At 42.8% G+C, this 23,343-nt stretch overlaps 1 protein-coding gene across 1 annotated transcript in view; it reads right to left on the bottom strand.

The window, feature by feature from the left end:
- Positions 1–349: 349 nt before the first annotated feature.
- Positions 350–23,343, bottom strand: part of MRAP2 (melanocortin 2 receptor accessory protein 2) — a 63,058-nt gene continuing 40,064 nt past the window's right edge. The window contains 1 exon segment of the mRNA XM_070377141.1: positions 350–1,870. Within this exon segment, the coding sequence (XP_070233242.1) occupies positions 1,480–1,870 (391 nt within the window). The 3' untranslated portion in view covers positions 350–1,479.

The raw sequence follows: 23,343 nt of genomic DNA on the forward strand, positions 1-23,343 counted from the left end.
TGTTCTTTGGAAGGAATGATGCTAAAGCTGAAACTCCAGTACTTTGGCCACCTCATGTGAAGAGTTGACTTGGAAAAGACTCTGATCCTGGGAGGGACTGGGGGCAGGAGGAAAAGGGGCCGACAGAGGATGAGATGGTTGGATGGCATCACCGACTCGATGGACATGAGTCTGAGTGAACTCCGGGAGATGGTGATGAACAGGGAGGCCTGGAGTGCTGCGATTCATGGGGTCGCAAAGAGTCGGACACGACTGAGCGACTGAACTGAACTGATAAATGTGGAACTATTTTTAAATAAAATGAAAAACTGGACGTGTGAAAACAAAGAACCAGAGAAAATTATGGTGCAATAAATGTATTTATTTTTCAGTTTAAGCAAGACAGGTGGTAAACGAAAGTCCATATTGAAAATGCCACCCAGAGATTAGTAGCTGGCCATTCATGCAATGTGACTGGGCAAAACAAAGTCATTTCCAAAACAGTGTGCAGATTTAATTCCTTCATGAAATTAACTCTTGAGTTGCACCAAGCCACCTGGAATGTCTGTTGATGGGGTATTTATAACCCATTCACCATCCCAACTCAAAAGCTACACACTAGCTACACAACCATCACTCACACATCTGCCAAGCAAACGGCCAGCCTGGCAAATAGCACTCTTCTTGTTCACTAGCCAACGACACAGCAGTGTGACCAGTCATAGTTACACTAACACAGGGACACAGAAGGCACTTCCCTTTACTCAGCTGACAACCTTCCATACACTTTGGGGGATGGGATTGTCATATAAGGTACTCATCTTGGGGCATGGGGTGTGGGGGCTGTCTCCAGGTTTGAGCTGTTTTAGGAAAGCACTATAAATTTGGCCACAGTGACCATGAGAGACAAGGTCTCCTGACATCCTGGGAGATGCTCGAGCTCCTGACATAAGTTGGATTCAATTAAGGGTTGGGTAAGAGGTACAGACCTGGGGGAATGTTATAACAAGAACCAGGGGGCAGCCTCTAGTTTATATAATTTTGGGTATTTCCAGCCTCATGTGAATATAAAGTCAAAAGTCCACACATTATTGGATCACCTACTCCAGACTCCTCACCTTACAGATAAAAACGTGGCAGCCCAGAGAGTCAAAGCAACTTGCTAAAGGCAGAGCATGGCAGTGGCAGGACCAGATGGAAAACACGACACATCAAACCCCGTTCACGCACGCTGACGCAGGATATGTGACCAAGTTTTTCAACAAGGAAGATGAGATAGTGTAAATATTTGGTTCCCCCCAAAGCTCCAAATATATTTAAAAGCATGAAAACTCAGCTTCACCATCTTTCTTCTCAGGGGGTTCTCTTCTCTGTCTTTCTGCCTCTCTCTGTCTCTGTCTCTCATACACAAACACACACACAATCTCGATGAATAGCGATTTCTGGCTACTCAATGACAAACCCAACATTTTCAGGAAAATGCCTGATAAAATGTGCTTCTCAGTCCAACTCTTTGTGTGAGGTTTGGACCACTGGCTTATTTTCTAGAACAATAGGTGTTTCAGAAATCAGGAGATCATCTTCTCCAAAGGAGTTCTGGTCCGTGTTGACGAAGTTGGGGATGTCGAATTTCATGAGCCTGTTCAGCTCCTCCTCTGGCCGCCCACTGCATCTGATGGCTTCCTGGAGATGAACTTCACTGTCGAGGGCCGTGGTCTGGAGACAAGCTTTGGCCTTCTCCAAGTGGCCCACTTCATTGATGTAGCAGTGAAAGAAGGACCTGGATTCCTCATTGCCCTGTCGAGAAAACACTTTATCTGGCTCCAGGGGCTTTCCAAAGTCTGACACAAAGCTATTCATTCTGAATCTCTTCTCCGAAGACTCTGCATTGCTGTGAAGAAAGGCAAAATAAAAGACTCCTTACCCTCCAGCACAGTTACCTGTGGGATGATGGTTTCCAGCATCTATGAAGTGCAAGTCCCCGCACAGAAAGTGCAGACAAACATCAAACTGAAAGACATCACTTCTGAAGATGTACAAATAAATGCAAGGCAAAAGACTCAAGGTGTGGGCCCTTGGACCATCCTGAAAAGATGCTTTTCACTAAGGGGTCTTCTATATTCTGCATCACACACCAGTATTTCTCAGTGGGACCCTTGGTATTCTATCTGCAGCAGAATTACTTGTAGGGCTTCTCAAAATTCAATATTCCTGCTTGCAGGATCTCTGGTGGAAGGGACAGGCAATCTGTATTTTCTTAGAATCCCCAAGGATCACTACTTATGGTCAGGTTTAGAGCCGCTGGCCAACATCAGACCAGCCTGAACAATAATTTGATCCCACAGGGGTGAGCTTCATGTTTGTCAAAGCACTGCCATATCCGTTGATCTCTCCCAATTCTCAAAACTGACCCATGCAGCCACTTGGGCCAAAAGTTATACCTATTTCACAGAGGCAGAAGCTAAGGTAAGGAGCAGTCAGACTGCCTGCTTGACTGACACAGTCAGTGACAGGAGTGGTTAAAAAACTCAGCTTCTTAATTCCCTGTTTCATTTAGTGTGGAACAAATTAGCAATTTAATGGTAGAAACTGGTGAATGGATGAATAAAATAACTCTCAATGAGCACCATAAGTACATGACAGAAAGAGCAGATACAAACTGAATAACTTGATGGCCCACCTGAAATTCATCTGCACCAGGTCATAGCTGTGGCTTGTGGGTTCTTTAGTTGTGGCATGCGGGATCTACTTCCCTAAACAAGGATTGAACCTGGGCTCCCTGCATTGGGAGCAAGGAGTCTTAGCCACTAGACCACCAGGGAAGTCCCTACCCCACCTACTTTAATCACCATCTTTCTAGATTGATATAAGAGTGACTCCCACACAGGTAGAGTCACTTCATAAGGTCAAGAATCATATCTGAACATGCCTTCAAATCCAGAATAGAACTTGACAACAAGTAGGCTCTGGAGTCTACATTTAAGGCATGTGTAATCTCAGTGACTTCAGTTTTTAAACCTCGTCATCCCCATCCCATTGATGACTCACGATATAGCATTCATGACCAAGCTGTCATGGGGTAGGCGATATGGGATCCATTTACAGCTCTTAGAAACTCACCTCCAAATTATCAGGAATTACCTGGATTTCAGAGTTCAGTAATTCTAGAAGCTTTGGAATCCAGGCAGCAGAGACACTTTTATATTAGGTTTATCTCCTGCATGACATCAGATGGCATCAGATGACCCAACTGACATCAGATGAGGAATTCCTTCCAGAAATCCGAGTTCCTCCTTTTAATGATAAGCCTGATTAACCAATCTCATTGCCCACTCAGCAAAGGTGATACAAAGATCAATGACTGACACAAGAGTACAACATTAATAGGTTGTATTCAGAATTCAGAGAAAAATCATTTGAGAGAGACTGACAGAATTGTGCTTTAATGCAAATATAAGTTGTCTTATCTTTCAGTAAGTGATTTTCTTCCCCTGGTTGTCACTTCACCCAAGTTTAAAAGATGTTTGAGAACAGGGATGAATGGCACCAACAATCTGTGACCTAAGAAACTAAAAAGTCATTGAGGAAAAAGAGGGGATTAACATGTTAGAAAAAAAAAGCACGGTTAGGATGGCTGGGATCATGCCTTCTCCCGATTGCAGGCTAAGAAGCTCTGAGTACTCGCTTCCTGCCTATCTAGAGCATCAGCTGAGTATGAAAGCCAACCCAGCTGTGCATAGCAGCTCTTCCATTATCCAGACTACATGTTCTCAGGATTACGAGTTGGGGCCATTGACCACCTCCCTCTGCACCAGTCCTTGCTGAAAAACAAAGGCACAAGAGCAGAGCATCTTGCCCCTTCCCCAGGGCAGAGCCCAGGCAGTGGACAGTAAGATGCCTTCCCTGCCTCACCCCTACTCATCTTTTTCCCCATGATCTCTCCTTGTGATAAAAGTACAATCTGATTCTCCCTTCCTGAAAATAAGGGAAAAATCCATCTTTGTTCTTAGAGTCTGAAAAGTGAAAGTGTTAGTCACTCAGTCGTGTCTGACTCTTTGCAACCCCATGGACTGTAGCCCACCAGGCTCCTCTGTCCATGCAGTTCTCCAGGCAAGAATACTGGAGTGGGTTGCCATTCCCTTCTCCAGAAGATCTTCCCAACCGAGGATTGAACCCAGGTCTCTTTATTGCTGGCAGATTCTTTACTGTCTGAGACACCTAAACAGACCATCCTTTTATTTCTCTTTCCTTCCTTGACTGATAAAACTAAAAAACCTGTATGTGAAAAACTGTGGTCATGGACATGGCTTGTTTCAGTTCAGTTTCTATTCATCCCATCACTGAGTAAAATCTATGCACTGAAATCAATAGATCTTAGACATAAAATTCAATGTATTTTTATTGACACATACACCCAAGTAACCCTCTAATCAAGATATAGAATATTTCCTTTCTTCTGGAAAGGTTCCTTCCATTCAATTTCCAGCCCCTTCAGGTAACACAGATCTGATTTCTATTTCCATTGATTAGCTTTGCCTGTTCTTAAACCTCCAGCCAATTTACACCTCCTGGAGGCAATACCTCCTAGAAGCAATCTGTTTTGTTTTTTGTTTTCGGTGAGGTTGGGGGTGGGGAGGGGGCACTGCAGGACATGCAGGAATCTTAGCTCCCCAACCAGGGACTGAAATCATTCCCCCTACATTGGGAGCACAGAGTCTTAACCACTGGACCGCCAGAGAAGTCTCGATCTGTTTTGATTTTTATCACTGCAGATTAGCCTGTTCTTGAAATTCATACAAATGGAGTCGTGCAATAGTGTTTGTTTGTCTGGATACAATAGTATTTTCTCTTGATCTGTGACCTGCATTTTCATTTTCTTAGAGATGTCTTTTGATAAACAGCTTTATATTTCCATTAATTTCAAATTACTAACTTTTATCATCTATGTTAGTGCTTTTACATCTTAAGAACTAATTGCTAACTCTAAAATCACAAAGATATTCTTCAAAGCTTTCTTCTAGAATCATCCTGTTCAGTACAGTAGCCAACAGCCACAGGTGGCTCTTCAAATTTAAGTAAAATTTAAAATTCGATTTCTCAGTCATAGTACTCACATTTTAAGTGTTCAACAGCCACATGAGGCCAGTGGCTATCTAATTAGAATACAAAGAACATTTCTGTCATCACAGAAAGTTCTATTGGACTGAACCGTTCTAGGAGTTTTAATTTGGGGTTTATTGTATATGTTGAGACAGGGGTCAAGGTTTGTTTTTTTCTCATATGTTTATCCTGTTGTACCAGCCCTTTTTTTTCAATTGACCTTATACAAAAATCTCTGTATTTCTACACACTGGTAATAAACAATAAGAAAAGGAAAAAAAATACATTCACAACAGCATCAAGAAATAGGATACTTGGGAATAAATATAACAAAGGGTGTGTAAGACCTGTACACTGAAAATTTCAATATTGCAAAAGGAAATTAAGGAAGAGCTTAGTAAGTGAAGATGACGACATCAGAGGTAGACAGCTTGCCCAAGATGCTGGACCTGATTTGTATGATCATTTATGTTTTCTTGACTTCTTAGACCTCTGCACATAAATCAAATGCTTTTCTATCATAGGCCTGATTCTATGCTAGTTTTAGAAATCAATTCAATTGTTGGGTTTGTGGCCAATTACCTGTGTCTAGTTCTGGGTTACCTTGTTAAATTTCTCTACTACAAGACTCAAACCGGTTGGCCCTGAGAAAATTTACTTAAAAAAAAATTATAGTCATATTCAGGTTACTGTGATATTACTAGATGGGATCCCCTCACTGGGCCAATTAATTATGCCTGCTCTGACTCTGGCCATAAATTTGAGCTTTTTCATATTACTCAAGCTCAATCAGAGCAACAAGAAAAGTTTCAGCAAAGGAGGAAAAAATCTCCCACAATTATGGGATGGATTTATATAGATAACACCAGGCTATGGTAATTTAGGTTTAAAGTCTCCTCTGTGTTGGAAACAATTATCATACTAAGGGCAAACACACTGAAACCATACTCACAGAAAACTAGTCAATCTAATCACACTAGGACCACAGCCTTGTCTAACTCAATGAAACTAAGCCATACCCATAGGGCCACCCAAGATGGGCAGGTCATGGTGCAGAGGTCTGACAGAATGTGGTCCACTGGAGAAGGGAATGGCAAACCACTTCAGTATTCTTGCCTTTAGAACCCCATGAACAGTATGAAAAGGCAAAATGATAGGATACTGAAAGAGGAACTCCCCAGGTCAGTAGGTCCACAATATGCTACTGGAGATCAGTGGAAAATAACTCCAGAAAGAATGAAGGGATGGAGCAAAAGCAAAAACAATACCCAGCTGTGGATGTGACTGGTGATAGAAGCAAGGTCCAATGCTGTAAAGAGCAATATTGCATAGGAACCTGGAATGTCAGGTCCATGAATCAAGGTAAATTGGAATTGGTCAAACAAGAGATGGCAAGAGTGAATGTTGACATTCTAGGAATCAGCGAATTAAAATGGATTGGAATGGGTAAATTTAACTCAGATGACCATTATATCTACTACTGCGGGCAGGAATCCCTCAGAAGAAATGGAGTAGCCCTCATGGTCAACAAAAGAGATCAAAATGCAGTACTTGGATGCAATCTCAAAAATGACAGAATGATCTCTGTTCGTTTCCAAGGCAAACCATTCAATATCACAGTAATCCAAGTCTATGCCCCAACCAGTAACACTGAAGAAGCTGAAGTTGAATGGTTCAATGAAGACCTACAAGACCTTTTAGAACTAACACCCAAAAATGTCCTTTTTTTTTTTTTTTTTCTTTGTGAATTTGTTTTTATTTTTATTGGGCTCTAGAGAATGGGATGGGGAATACCTGTGTTAAGTCACTAGAAACACCTGGGATAACAGGCTTTTTTGGCTCTTTGGCAGCAATAGTGGCTCCTCCTTGGGACACAATTTCCGCTTTTTCTGGGGACCCTCTTGTTTTCTGACTCATCAGGGTCAGTAACTGGTTCCTCTTTGGGAAAAGAAAGACTAACCAGCTGTTCTCAAGATCACTACTAACTAGCTCTTCCTTGAAAAAAATGCACTGGTCTTATTCCATTCTCCTGAAGAACCTGGGCTTTTGCTTTGCTTTTTCTTCTTTTTGGGTCTTTCTTGTTCCAACAACACTATTTTCTGAAGAGAAGACTCTAGCCACATGGCCTTTTCTTTTCCTTCACCAGTTTCTTCTCCTGGTCAAGCACTAGTAAATCAGACTGATTATATTTCTTTGACATCCCAAAGATCCAGTCTCATAGAAGGACAGCTCTCCTCAACTAGCTTCTCAAAAACACTGGTGGGCAAAAACAAGACCAGGCAATACTGCATTTGTTTGCCAGGTATCAGATCATGAACTTTGTTCTTGGCAAATTCAGACTTAAATGGAAAAAGTATTTTGGGGGAAAACCATTGGTCCCTTTTGGGCCCAGGAATCACCTAAATCAACTGGCCATTATGATTATACAGTGATTGTCCTTTTCATTATAGGAGACTGGAATGCAAGTAGGAAGTCAAGAAACATAGATTTAAGGGACTAGCAAAGACTGATAGATGCCAAGAGTGCCTGATCCAACAACACAAGAGAACTATGGACTGATGGTCAACACTGAAATCAGACTGATTATATTCATTGTACATAGTCAACAAAAAACAAGACCAGGATCAAGACCATCCCCATGAAGAAAAGAAATATGACCTAAAAAAGCAAAATGGTGAGAAATGTCTGGGGAGGCCTGATGAACAAATAGCTGTGACAAAAGACCATCCCCATGGAAAAGAAATATAAAAAAAGCAAAATGGCTGAAAAACAAGAAGAGAAGTGAAAAACAAAGGAGAAAAGGAAAGATATAAACATCTGAATGCAGAGTTCCAAGAATAGCAAGAAGAGATAAGAAAGCCTTCCTCAGCAATCAATGCAAAGAAATAGAGGAAAACAACAGAATGGGAAAGACTAGAGATCTCTTCAAGAAAACTAGAGATACCAAGGGGACATTTCATGCAAAGATGGGCTTGATAAAGGACAGAAATGGTATGGACCTAACAGAAGCAGAAGATATTAACAAGAGGTGACAAGAATACACAGAAGAACTGTACAAAAAAGATCTTCATGTCCTAGATAATCACAATGGTGTGAACACTCTCCTAGAGCCAGACATCCTGGAATGTGAAGTCAAGTGGGCCTTAGAAAGCATCACTATGAACAAAGCTAGTGGAGGTGATGGAATTCCAGTTGAGCTATTTCAAATCCTAAAAGATGATGCTGTGAAAGTGCTGCACTCAATATGCTAACAAATTTGGAAAACTCAGCAGTGGCCACAGGACTGGAAAAGGTCAGTTTTCATTCCAATCCTAAAGAATGGCAATGCCAAAGAATGCTCAAACTACAGCACAATTGCACTCATCTCACACGCTAGTAAAGTGATGCTCAAAATTCTCCAAGCCACGCTTCAGTAATATGTGAACCATGAACTTCCTGATGTTCAAGCTGGTTTTAGAAAAGGCAGAGAAACCAGAGATCAAATTGCCAACATCCGCTGGATCATGGAAAAAGCAAGAGAGTTCCAGAAAAACATCTATTTCTGCTTTATTGACTATGCCAAAGCCTTTGATTGTGTGGATCACAATAAACTGTGGGAAATTCTGAAAGAGATGGGAATACCAGACCACCTGACCTGCCTCTTGAGAAATCTGTATGCAGGTCAGGAAGCAACAGTTAGAACTGGACATGGAACAACAGACTGGTTCCAAATAGGAAAAGGAGTACGTCAAGGCCGTATATTGTCACCCTGCTTATTTAACTTATATGCAGAGTACATCATGAGAAATGCTGGACTGGAAGAAACACAAGCTGGAATCAAGATTGCTGGGAGAAATATCAATAACCTCAGATATGCAGATGATACAACCCTTATGGCAGAAAGTGAAGAGGAACTAAAAAGCTTCTTGATAAAAGTTAAAGAGGAGAGTGAAAATGTTGGCTTAAAGCTCAACATTCAGAAAACTAAGATCATGGCATCCGGTCCCATCACTTCATGGGAAATAGATGAGGGAACAGTGGAAACAGTGTCAGACTTTATTTTTTGGGGCTCCAAAATCACTGCAGATGGTGACTGCAGCCATGAAATTCAAAGACGCTTACTCCTTGGAAGGAAAGTTATGTCCAACCTAGATAGCATATTAAAGCATAGAAAAGCAGAGACATTACTTTGCCAACAAAGGTCCGGGTAGTTAAGGCTATGGTTTTTCCTGTGGTCATGTACAGATGGAGAGTTGGACTGTGAAGAAAGCTTAGCACCGAAGATCTGATGCTTTTAAACTGTGGTGTTGGAGAAGACTCTAGAGAGTCCCTTGGACTGCAAGGAGATCCAACCAGTCCATTCTGAAGGAGATCAGCCCTGGGATTTCTTTGGAAGGAATGATGCTAAAGCTGAAACTCCAGTACTTTGGCCACCTCATGTGAAGAGTTGTCTCATTGGAAAAGACTCTGATGCTGGGAGGGGTTGGGGACAGAAGGAGAAGGGGACGACAGAGGATGAGATGGCTGGATGGCAGCACTGACTCGATGGACGTGAGTCTGAGTGAACTCCCGGAGTTGGTGATGGACAGGGAGGCCTGGTGTGCTGCAGTTCATGGGGTCGCAAAGAGTCGAACGCTACTGAGGAACTGAACTGAACTGATACCAGGTTTGCAGACTGAAAGCCCTCAGGTGTAAAGCCATATTACCATAGACAAAATATTGAAGGTTCCTTCCTTCAAGGGCCAAAAGCACTTCTCCTTTCTGATTTAGTCTGCTAATGTTCATTCTCCAATGCCTTCCAATACTCATTCTTTATAACTTTTCCAGATTTTATCATTGTTATCTGCAAGGTTATTCTGAAACATAGTACTCTGCCCTTCCTGAAATGGGAACCCATGTACGGGCCTGAACGTTCGTGAAACATTTCTGGTTCCACCTCGTTCCCTGACTCCTCCAATGAGATGGGCTCTCTCCCAGAGGACTGGAGGCCTCTCTCCACTTGCCTTCTCACTCTTCACTAAGCCCTTTTCTTTCCCTGTCTGGCACCCTCTTTTAGACGATGAGCTCTTGAGGGTAGGCAGTTTCTTGTGTGGGTCCTCAGTGCCTTGCAGAATACTAGGCATAGAGTAGCTGCTTCTTACATTTTTGTTAAATGAATGAATACATCAGTCATGAAGAGATCGTGAAACTAAAGCCGCTCTTGCCTTGGCAGGGGGCCTCTCCTACAGTGCATACAGGGTTGGAAATCAATACAAGGGCATACCCAGGTAAGGCCTAAAAGCAAGGGCGGGTGAGCCTTAAGAGAGAGATGGTCTAACATATGGATTAAATAACATAAGTAAAATGTAGAGCATAATAAAAAGAAAATAGAGAGAGGGTCTATTAATAGAGATCTTGAGTGTTGCTCTAGCATCAGAGAGATTTGGCAAACTAGCCCCATTGAGGTCTGCCTTGCACCTGATTTTGGCCAAGGGAAACACCGTCTCTGACTGCAGCCCATGGTGCTCTCCATATCTCCAAGCTGTCCCAGAGTCATCCATGGAGTCTCCTGCCCTGAGTCCTTGGAGCTCACAGACCACAAAGCTACTAAAAGGGCATTTTGCATCATGTAACTGGCCTACCTTGGAGGCTGCAGGGTCTTAGATACCATGAGGGAGACTTCCTGCCATTTATTGGTAAGATGGCTTCAAGAAAGACCAATGAACCTCTCTACCCCACCCAGTGGTTACCCCGTCTTTAAAGCAGACCAGGCCTCAGGAGTCACACCTGAAAATGTCCTTGTACACTCAATGTTGGAACATCAAAGAAAAGTGAAAGTGAAATCGTGTCCGATTCCTTGCGATCCCATGGACTGTAGCCCACCAGGCTCCTCCATCCATGGAATTTTCCAGGCAAGTGAACTGGAATGGGTTGTCATTTACTTCTCCAGGGGATCTTCCTGACCCAGGGATCAAACTTGGGTCTCCCGCATTTCAGGCAGATGCTTTACCATCTGAGCCACCGGGGAAGCCTTCAAAGGATGCTCACTAATTAGGTGGGAGGGGTGGGTTTCATGGCTGGCTGTCTGGTTTTCAGGAAACATGTACCGTATTGTTAAGGATGTCTTTCCAGCCTCATAAAGCATCTGCGGTGGGTGATCTGGGCGCTGCTCTATGGTTGGACACTCCCACTGGCAGACAGAAGAGGGCTAGTTGCAACCTTCTTATCCTCTCAAACTCAGTTGACATATGGAAAGATAATGCTCACTGGCACCTACTAGAGGAGTCAAAACAGCTTTAAGACCAACTCATTCAGCCTTGATTATATCTGTGAAAATGAAAAATTACAAGGCTCATATCTTAAATACCGTCTTGATTAAAATGATAATTCAAGCCAGAAGCTTCAACAACTGGAGCATTGAAAGAAAAAGAAACTTTGAGATGTTGGCTGAGCTAGCAAGTAATAAACTGAAGAATATGTGTGCTAGAGACTGAATGTGTGCCCCACCAAAATTTCTATGTTGAAACCTAATCCCCCAAGTGATGGGATTAGGAGACAGGGCCTCTGGGAAATGAAGTGATTCATCTTATGAATGGGACTCAGTCAGTTCAGTTCAGTCGCTCAGTCATGTCCGACTCTTTGTGACCCCATGAATCACAGCATGCCAGGCCTCCCTGTCCATCACCAACTCCTAGAGTTCACTCAGACTCACGTCCACTGAGTCAGTGATGCCATCCAGCCATCTCATCCTCATCCCCTTCTCCTCCTGCCCTCAATCCCTCCCAGTATCAGAGTCTTTTCCAATGAGTCAATTCTTAACATGAGGTGGTCAAAGTACTGGAGTTTCAGCTTTAGCATCATTCCTTCCAGAGAAATCCCAGGGCTGATCTCCTTCAGAATGGACTGGTTGGATCTCCTTGCAGTCCAAGGGACTCTCAAGAGTCTTCTCCAACACCACAGTCCAAAAGCATCAATTCTTCAGTGCTCAGCCTTCTTCACAGTCCAACTCTCACATCCATACATGACCACTGGAAAAACCATAGCCTTGACTACCCAGACCTTTGTTGGCAAAGTAATGTCTCTGCTTTTGAATATGCTATCTAGGTTGGTCATAACTTTTCTTCCAAGGAGTAAGTGTCTTTGAATTTCATGGCTGCAGTCACCATCTGCAGTGATTTTGGAGCCCAAAAAAATAAAGTCTGACAGTTTCCACTGTTTCTCCATCTATTTGCCATGAAGTGATGGGACCAGATGCCATGATCTTAGTTTTCTGAATGTTGAGCTTTAAGCCAACATTTTCACTCTCCTCTTTCACCTTCATCAAGAGGCTTTTGAATTCCTCTTCACTTTCTGCCATAAGGGTGGTGTCATCTGCATATCTGAGGTTATTGATATTTCTCCTGGCAATCTTGATCCCAGCTTGTGCTTATTCCAGTCCAGCATTTCTCATGATGTACTCTGCATATAAGTTAAATAAGCAGGGTGACAATATACAGCCTTGACGTACTCCTTTTCCTATTTGCAACCAGTTTGTTGTTCCATGTCCAGTTCAAACTGTTGCTTCCTGCCCTGCATACAAATTTCTCAAGAGGTAGATCAGGTGGTCTGGTATTCCCATTTCTTTCAGAATTTTCCACAGTTTATTGTGATCCACACAGTCAAAGGCTTTGGCATAGTCAATAAAGCAGAAATAGATGTTTTTCTGGAACTCTTTTGCTTTTTCAATGATCCAGCGGATGTTGGCAATTTGATCTCTGTTTCCTCTGCCTTTTCTAAAACCAGCTTGAACATCTGGAAGTTCATGGTTCACATATTGCTGAAGCCTGGCTTGGAGAATTTTGAGCATTACTTTACTAGCGTGTGAGATGAATGCAATTGTGCGGTAGTTTGAGCATTCTTTGGCATTGCCTTTCATTAGGATCGGAAAGAAAACTGACCTTTTCCAGTCCTGTGGTCACTGCTGAGTTTTCCAAACTTGCTGGCATATTGAGTGCAGCACTTTCACAGCATCATCTTTTAGGATTTGAAATAGCTCAACTGGAATTCCATCACCTCCACTAGCTTTGTTCGTAGTGATGCTTTCTAAGGCCCACTTGACTTCACATTTCAGGATGTCTGGCTCTAGGTCAGTGATCACACCATCGTGATTATCTGGGTCCTGAAGATCTTTTTTGTACAGTTCTTCTGTGTATTCTTGCCACCTCTTGTTAATATCTTCTGCTTCTGTTAGGTCCATACCATTTCTGCCCTTTATCGAGCCCATCTTTGCATAAAATGTTCCCTTCGTGTCTCTAAGTTTCTTGAAGAGATCTCTAGTCTTTCCCATTCTGTTGTTTTCCTCTATTTCTTTGCATTGATTGCTGAAGAAGGCTTTCTTATCTCTTCTTGCTATTCTTTGGAACTCTGCATTCAGATGCTTATATCTTTCCTTTCCTCCTTTGTTTTTCACTTCTCTTCTTTTCACAGCTATTTGTAAGGCCTCCCCAGACAGCCATTTTGGTTTTTTGCATTTCTTTTCCATTGGGATGGTCTTGATCCCTGTCTCCTGTACAATGTCACGAACCTCAGTCCATAGTTCATCAGGCACTCTATCTATCAGATCTAGTCCCTTAAATCTATTTCTCACTTCCACTGTATAATCATAAGGGATTTGATTTAGGTCATACCTGAATGGTCTAGTGGTTTTCCCTAATTTCTTCAATTTAAGTCTGAATTTGGCAATAAGGAGAATTCTGACAGAATATGGTCCACTGGAGAAGGGAATGGCAAACCACTTCAGTATTCTTGCCTTTAGAACCCCATGAACAGTATGAAAAGGCAAAATGATAGGATACTGAAAGAGGAACTCCCCAGGTCAGTAGGTCCACAATATGCTACTGGAGATCAGTGGAGAAATAACTCCAGAAAGAATGAAGGGATGGAGCCAAAGCAAAAACAATACCCAGTTGTGGATGTGAATGGTGATAGAAGCAAGGTCCAATGCTGTAAAGAGCAATATTGCATAGGAACCTGGAATGTCAGGTCCATGAATCAAGGCAAATTGGAAGTGGTCAAACAAGAGATAGCAAGAATGAACGTTGACATTCTAGGAATCAGTGAACTAAAATGGACTGGAATGGGTGAATTTAACTCAGATGACCATTATATCTACTACTGCGGGCAGGAATCCCTCAGAAGAAATGGAGTAGCCATCATGGTCAACAAAAGAGATCAAAATGCAGTACTTGGATGCAATCTCAAAAATGACAGAATGATCTCTGTTCGTTTCCAAGGCAAATCATTCAATATCACAGTAATCCAAGTCTATGCCCCAACCAGTAACACTGAAGAAGCTGAAGTTGAATGGTTCAATGAAGACCTACAAGACCTTTTAGAACTAACACCCAAAAAAGATGTCCTTTTCATTATAGGGGACTGGAATGCAAAAGTAGGAAGTCAAGAAACACCTGGAGTAACAGGCAAATTTGGCCTTGGAATACAGAATGAAGCAGGGCAAAGACTAATAGAGTTTTGCCAAGAAAATGCACTGGTCATAGCAAACACCATCTTCCAACAACACAAGAGAAGACTCTACACATGGACATCACCAGATAGTCAACACCAAAATCAGATTGATTATATTCTTTGCAGCCAAAGATGGAGAAGCTCTATACAGTCAACAAAAACAAGACCAGGAGCTGACTGTGGCTCAGATAATGAATGGGACTAGTGCCCAGATAAAAGAGGCCCCAGAGAGAGAGAGAGAGAGAGTCATTGTTCCTTCCCCCATATGAGGACACAGTGAGAAATCTAGCATTGATGAGCCAGGAAACAAGTCCTCAGCAGACACTGAATCTGCCAGTACGTTAACCTTGGATTTTTTAGGCTCCAAAACTGTGCGAAATAGACTTCTGTTACTTAACAAATCATCTAGTAAACATCCATGGTATTTATAGGAGCCTGGACAGACTCAGAAAATTAGAAAATTCATAATCTCCAAGAATTTTAGTGCTTTTCATTATATTTGTCACAGTCCTACCTATTCTATACCTTGTCATCATGAAATTTAGATCAAGCTAGTGTGTTTGCAAGAAATTCTCCTGTGTCGTACTAACTTTAGAAAAATGAAAACTGTTAATTTTGGTAGAATCTAAAAATCATTAGTTTCACTTATTTAAGAATCTGTATTCCTCCTTTTCAGCTTGTTATAAGAAATGCAATTTGGACCTATTCTATTGATTGCAATATTCCCAAACTCCACCAGTCAGAGTAAAAAGACTGTTCAGACTGTTTCGATTCTTTTTTTCTCACTCTGGCTTGTGTCATGTAGTCTCTGAACCAGATGGGAGATTCTCCCTCATAAGGACCCATCCAGTCCACCAGCACTTGCAGGGAACCTCATCTGCTTCCATGACAGTCCCCTGCTCACAAACTCACCGATTCTCCAAATCCTTCTTCCTGATCTTTCAGAGAGTCCACTCCCACATCACATGGCCTTTCTGGTGTCTGCTCCCACCAGTCCCCTTGCTAAGCCTACAGTCCAGCCACATGGGACCTGCCTGTCCCCCAAAGCCCTCAGGATGGTCCCCTTTTGTGCCTTTGCTCGTGCTGTTCCTTCTACTCCTATCAAAATCAAATCTGTCCTTTGCTATCCAACTCCCATGTCCCTGCCTCCACGGACTTTTTGATCTCCCAACAAGAAGGAATCTTCCCCTTCTCTTGGCTCCTGTCCTATTTAATCAATCTTCTCTTACACCGGTTTACCAGGGGGCTCAGTGGTAAAGAATTCACCTGCAATGCAGAGACACAGGAGTTGTGGGTTGATCCCTGCGTTGGGAAGATCCCCTGGAGGAGGAAACGGCAATCCACTCCAGCATTCTTGCCTGGGAAATCCCATGGACAGGGAGCCTGGTGGGCTACAGTCCATGGGGTCGCAAAGAGTCAGACACGACTTAGTAAACAGGTCAATCACATACAGGGTGCGGCCCTTCCTGTCTCATGTCAGAGCTGTTTGGTGTGATCGTTTCTCTCCTATATACTGCTGTGCTGTATTCCACTCATCTCTGCATCTCTCAAAGGGACTTGCTGTCATTAGACCCTCAATCAGTACCCTGGACAGTTGTATCTGCAGGTGTTCAGGAGCCCTGATTCCTGTGAAAGGCACAGCCACCTCCAGTATTCAGGGACATGCTCCTTCCTCTGTGACCCTAAGACAAATCAAGTCAGGAGATCAGACTTCTGCCACTTTCACTGGCTGAGGGAAAACACCCGTAAGGCTCTGCGTTACTCCCTTAGGAATTTTACAGATTTATAATGAGTTTTTACAAATGGGCTGCCTACTGCTCAGTCTTAGCAAGCCCTCACTACTCTCAGGTTTACTCCACTCAAAAAAGTGGTGGGCAGTCCAGCAGGCACCTACGATTTCTGGCAGGGACTTCCAGTGGACTTTTAGAGATGCATAAGCCAAACAATGGGCTTCCCTGGTGGCTCAGAGGTTAAAGTGTCTGCCTCCAATGCGGGATACCCGGGTTCAATCCCTGGGTTGGGAAGATCCCTTGGAGAAGGAAATGGTAACCCACTCCAGTATTCTTGCCTGGAGAATCCCATGGATGGAGAAGCCTGGTAGGCTACAGTCCACAGGAGTGGAGCAAAGAGTCGGACATGACTGAGCGACTTCACTTTCACTAAGCCAAACAAAGACCTACTAAGAGTGAAAACTCTTGAGATGAACCACCGGTGAGAAAATGATAATAACTATTTCTGGAGCCATAACCTGTCCTGAGAGCTTCATGCCCTAGCAGAGGCACCAACCAAACCCTTGTGTGTGTGTGTGTGTGTGTGTGTGTGTGTGTGTGTGTGTGTGTGTAAGTGCCTCTTGGTTGCTTTCATTGGTAGTTCTGACTTGCCAGAGAGATGTCAGTCTCTGAGGAAAGACTATACTACCTTAGAATGACCCTCAGCATGTCTGGGCAAGTCATAGCTGTGCACTCAGGAAATACCTCTTAATTGATGAAGAATTAAAAGGAACTCCTGAATAAAGGTGTATAACTTGAATCAGACATGTAAAGCAGTTGGATTTTTTACCTGTTGATATATGGAGACCTCTCAGAATAACAGATCTTCCTGAGGAACAACCTGCTATGTCTGCATTCAGCTGGTTCCTGTGACCTTGGTCATTATCTCCAGCTGTTAGCTTTTAGGTGCGCTGTACCCATGCTTGGGTGAGAATCGTACCCAGGTAAATTGCAACTCCAGGTAAGATGCAATTTCCATTTTTGCAAGATCATGAGCAATACCGTCCTCATCCCTAAAAAAGAGACCATCCCCACCTAGACAAGTGCACTTAGCAAAGGCTACACAAAATGAGGATATCTGAGGTGTACGATGTCTGAGAGTTGATCTTTATTTTTTTAAGAAGTACAAAATATTCAACATAAAATGCAACCCAACTCTTTCCCTTACTCCTTCTCTCTGGCAGATTTATGACAATGCGGCAATTACGGTGCTTTAACAAGATGGCAAAGAGAGTAAATGGCTCCTCAGTGGAGAAAGCACAGGAAAAAATGATTCTTTTTATCCTGTCTATAAAGGACTCAAGTGAGAGGGTCCACCCACTCCATACAACAGGAGATATTCCATGGGAAAATAATCCCCATTAAAGCTACTTCTTAGACCTAAAAGCTTTTTAAAAAGGCATGATGGCAGCTTTATAAGAGTCCTTCTCCCTCTGATCTCTGCTTTACCAGCACTCACCCTTATCTGAGTCTCCTCCTGGGCACACAGATTACCCTCCCCAGCCGGGTGGTCAGATGGGTGTGGCCAGTCCTGGCCAATGAGCTGTGAGAGGAAGGGATGCGTGCCACTTCCTGGCTGAAGAACAGACCAGCAGGTATGAGTTCTCCACGTGCCCCACTGCTTGTCACAGCAATTCAGGAGGATGAACCTTAGAAACACTGCAGCTACGATGAAGAAGCATCGGTCCACCCCTTGCCAACCCTCAGAAGAGATGTAGCTTGAATACAGTGTAAACCTGTGTTGCATTACAGTGAGATTTAGAAAGCTGTTTACTCCTGTCTCATAATCTCATTATGACACATCCTCTCCTTAACAGAAGCCACTGAGTAGGCAGTGACTCTGGAATTGAAGTTCTGATGCTAAAATGATCCCAAGTTGTAAACTTAAGGGAAGAAGCCTATTTGCCATCCTTATGTCCTACTCCTTCCAAGGGGATTCATGCACTCTTTCCATAGGTCAGCAATTTAGTCTGCCTAGGATGTCTCCATGGAGAAAAAGATAGAACTAAGTGGCTGATTCAACACTAGTCAATTCTGAGTGGGGGCCTTACTCAGAAGTGATGCTCAAAATTCTCCAATCCAGGCTTCAACAGTACATGAACTGAGAAGTTCCAGATGTTCAAGCTGGATTTAGAAATGGCAGAGGAACCAGAGATCAAATTGCCAACATCCGTTGGATCATCAAAAAAGCAAGAAAGTTCCAAAAAAACATCTACTATTTTATTAACTACACAAAAGCCTTTGACTGTGTAGATCACAATAAACTGTGGGATAATCTTCAAGAGATGGGAATACCAGACCACCTGACCTGTCTCCTGAGAAATCTATATGCAGGTCAAGAAGCAACAGTTAGAAATGGACGTGGAACAGACTGGTTCCAAGTTGGGAAAGGAGTATGTCAAGGCTGTATATTGTGACCCTGCTTATTTAACTTATATGCAGAGTACATCGTGAGAAATGTTGGACTGGCTGAAGCACAAGCTGGAATCAAGACTGCCGGGAGAAATATCAATAACCTCACATATGCAGATGACACCATCCTTATGGCAGAAAGTGAAGAAGAACTAAAGGGCCTCTTGATGAAAGTGAAAAAGGAGAGTGAAGAAGCTGGCTTAAAACTCAACATTCAGAAAACTATGATCATGGCATCTGATCACATCACTTCATAGCAAATAGATAGGGAAACAGTGGAAACAGTGCAGATGGTGACTGCAGCCATGAAACTGAAAGATGCTTGCTCCTTGGAAGGAAAGTTATGACCAACCCAGACAGCATATTAAAAAACAGAGACATTACTTTGCCAACAAAGGTCTGTCTAGTCAAGGCTATGGTTTTTCTAGTAGTCATGTATGAATGTGAGAGTCAAGGCTATGGTTTTTCTAGTAGTCATGTATGAATGTGAGAGTTGGACTATAAAGAAAGCTGAGCACCAAAGAAAACAACTTTTTCTGAGAGACATAACCAAATCTCCGGGAGTTGGTAATGGATAGGGAGGCCTGGCGTGCTGTAGTCCACGGGGTTGCAAAGAGTCAGACATGACTGAGCGACTGAACTGAACTGAACTGAGTCATATTCCAAAAGGATGCTGCCTGATATCTTACTTGAAGCAATTGTTCTTTGTGACCCACAATCCAGAGAGCTTGTTACCTAAAGCTGTTAGAATTCAGACATTCGAGCCATGACTAAGACTCTCTACTTAGTCTCCTTTCTAAAATCATCTTACTCTTTCTTCACACAAAGACATCACTTTGCCAACAAAGGTCCATAGAGTCAAAGCTATGGTTTTCCCAGTAGTCATGTATAGATGTGAGAATTGGACCTTAAAGAAGGCTGAGTGCCAAAGAACTGATGCTTTCAAACTGTGGTACTGGAAAAGACTCTTGATAGTCCCTTAAACTGCAAGGAGATCAAACCAGTCCATCCTAAAGGAAATCAGTCCTGAAAATTCATTGGAAGGATTGATGCTGAAGATGAAGCTCCAATACTATGGCCACCTGATGTGAAGAGCCAACTCATTGAAAAAGACCCTGATGTGGGAAAAGATTGAGGGCAGGAGGAGAAGGGTACGACAGAGGATGAGATGGTTGGGTGGCATCATCGACTCAATGCACATGAATTTGAGTAAACTCTGGGAGATAGTTCAGCCTGGCATGCTGCAGTCCATGGGGTTGGAAAGAGTTGGACACGATTGAGCAACTGAAAAACAACTTTTTCTGAGAGACATACCCAAGGTGAGGTGAAGCCAGGGTAGAATGAGTCACATTTGGCACATGTAGCTCCAACATGAAAGCTTAGGGCCTGGCTGTCCTGTGGGAGGAGGAGAATCTTCTGTTCCTTCCTACTCTTTACCTGCAGCCCTCTGCTCTCCCCAGGATGCCATGAGCCATGCAGGGGAGGACTAACCTTCACTGAGGGCTGCCTGCTGTGAGGCTAGTGCATACTAGCAGTTCTATAGGCATCAGTTCACTCAATCTTTACAGTACCCCGAGGAGGCAGATACTACTTTATTTTTACAAGTGAGGAATCATCAAGTACAGAGAGGCTAAAGTGAAGTTGCTCAGTTGTGTTCCACTCTTTGCGACCCCATGAACTGTAGCCTACCAGGTTCCTCTGTCCATGGGTTTCTCCAGGCAAGAATATTGGAGTGGGTTGCCATTTCCTTCTCCAGGGGATCTTCCCGACCCAGGGATTGAACGCGGGTCTCCCGCATTGCAGGCAGACGCTTTACCCTTTGAGCCACAGACAGACTAAGAATCCAGTAAATCATTCCAGTAAATCTGGAAATGTTTGACTCCAGAGCCCATACTTGATCCAATATGTGATAAAAGAAAACAAATCTTATTGCTTGCTAATATCTTTGCTGTAAGAGAAAAAGATTTAATATTACTGATATGAAGTCATTTAATGTAGGGGTAACAACAGGAGCTTCAAAGAGACTTTAGTTTGAGGCTTGGCTCCATTTGTTGTTGTTGTTCAGTCGCTGAGTCGTGTCTGGCTCTTTGAGACCCCATGGACTGCAGCACGCCAGGCTTTCCTTTCACTGTCTCCCAGAGCTTGCGCAAACTCATGTCCATTGAGTCTGTGATGCCATCTAATCATCTTGTCCTCTGTCGTTCCCTTCTCCTCCTGCCTTCAATCTTTCCCAGAATCAGGGTCTTTTCTAATGAATTGGCCCTTCGCATCAAGTGGTCAAAGTATTGGAGCTTCAGTTTCAGCATCAGTCCTTCCAATGAATATTCAGGACTGATTTCCTTTAGGATTGACTGGTTTGATCTCCTTATAGTCAAAGGGACTCTTCAAGAGTCTTCTCCAACACCACAGTTCAAAAGTATCAATTCTTCAGCACTCAGACTTCTTTATGGTCCAGCTCTGACATTCATACATGACTACTGAGAAAACCATAGCTTTGACTATATGGACATTTGTTGGCAAAGCAATGTCTCTGCTTTTTAATATGCATAATTTTTTTAAAACCTGTGAATCCTTATGTGAGTGATTCAGTCTCTTTTTTCTCATCTGTAAGGTGAGATTTTACAGGATAAATCCTATGTGATTTACTTCATCTTTCAGTGAGAACTTAGTGAGATTATACTATAAAGTGATTAACAGACCCTGACAGATGGTAAATGTCAAAAAATGTTCTTAGCATTATTCTCAGTGATTTATCATTATGTCCTCCATGTCTAATTATCAGGGGCAAACTTAAAACTGACTGTTTTATTTTAAAGTTGGCTGCTTGGATAATGTCTATTTTACAAAAAATATTTCCTGCCAAATAAATGTCAAGTTTACTAAGATATAAAACCATTGTTAACTGCTCCATTTAGGGATTTTTCCATGTGTCTGTATCATTCAGTTTGATTTGGATATACTACAGCCAAATGCATGTCTTACACTGCTTCAGAAAAACATTTAAAGTGTGGCCCTGAGGGCTCATCCATTGTTTCATTAAAAGTAAAAATAAAAAGGTCAAACTTGCTCCTTAACCTCACCAAAAGCATGTAGGATTACAATGACCCCTGTTCTTTGAGATGACTAAGAATCACCATCAAAAGAGAAATCATCTATTAGAAGGACAAACTGCCAACTGGAAAAGGGGAAAAACAAGCCTCAGCTACCCAGGGTCAACGTGAAATGTTAAGTCAATGTATTAGTCAGTGTTATCCAGAGAAACAGAACCAACAGGGGTGTTTGGGTGTGTATGTGTGAGTGTGTGAGTGTGTGTGTGTATGTGCCTGTGCACATTTATTTCTATATCTATCTATCTATCCATTCAGGGTGAGGTGGGGACAGATTTAGTTTAAGAAATTGGTTCATGTGATGGTGGAGACAGGCAAGTCCAAAATCTGTAGGGTTTGGACAGGCTGAAGACACAGGGAAGAGCTGCAGTCTGAGTCTGAAGGCAGTCCTTTGCCAGAATTCCTTTTTGCTAGACAGAGGTCCATCTGTTTCTAGGAACGCCTTTTGCAGTTGGATGAGGCCCCACCCTCATTATGGAGGATGATCAGTCTTCCTAAAAGACTGATCTCACCTAAAAAAAAAACCATCACAGAAACATCTAGAATAATGTTTCACCAAATATCATGGCCTAGACAAGCACAAAATTACTCATTACAGGAAGTCATGCTCCCTTTTGAGCTAGGGTGTTCCCATTTATAAAATCACGTGCATCTTATATCAAACAAGTACATCTCAATAACCATGCAAAGGTCCATCTGGCTATCTGAAGAGAAGGAAGATAAAGGGGTTTACTATTCCCCAATCACTCTACCAGATGTGCTATAACTTGAGTTTGTCCTCAGCTTCTTTTACTACTGCTATAATCTACACCATATTTCTAAACTCCTTGGACTAATATGCTGAAGCAAAGACATATGCAGATGTTTACAAAAACAAGGAGACAGAAAAGGGGAAGTTCATATTTTTTTAGTGGCTATTCCAGAGATTCTCAACCATCCATCTCCATAGCCTTCAATATAATGGTCTTTTACGTTCATTTAACATGTGTTTGAATTTTTCTCCCAGACCTTAATGTCTGAAAACAGCTATGTGATGGGCAGAACTGTTCCCTTTATCTATGACTAGTTGTTAGAGTTCAAGTGCAGGCTGAAGACTGAACAGCAGACACTGCAGACTGTGTGATGAGATACAATGAGAACACCACTGCTAGGCTGTGAGGATGAAGGGAGACATTGAATGGAAATGTGAGGATTTGAGCTCACTTTCTTCCATTTAGTCTCCCAGGTCATTCCCTACCCTTCCCCACCCTGCTCTGTGCCCTGGGAAACTGACCTCTGATGTAGGCTTTGGCCACTGGTAGTGGTGGGGTGCTCAGCCAGCGGGGAGCAGTGGTGAGAAAGGGGAGAGATGGGGAAAGACAGGTCTGGGTATTTATCGGAGGCTCCCTCCCTAAGAGGTCACACTGGGCTGTGTCCCTTGACCTGGGTCATTGCTCCTCTCAGCCAGTCTCTCTGCAGGGCTCCTGAAAGACAATCAGGGCCCTTCAGATTTGGGCATCTACTCCTCAGTGTTC

The sequence above is a fragment of the Bos mutus genome, chromosome 9 (genome assembly GCF_027580195.1).
Source record: "Bos mutus isolate GX-2022 chromosome 9, NWIPB_WYAK_1.1, whole genome shotgun sequence".
NCBI lineage: Eukaryota > Metazoa > Chordata > Mammalia > Artiodactyla > Bovidae > Bos > Bos mutus.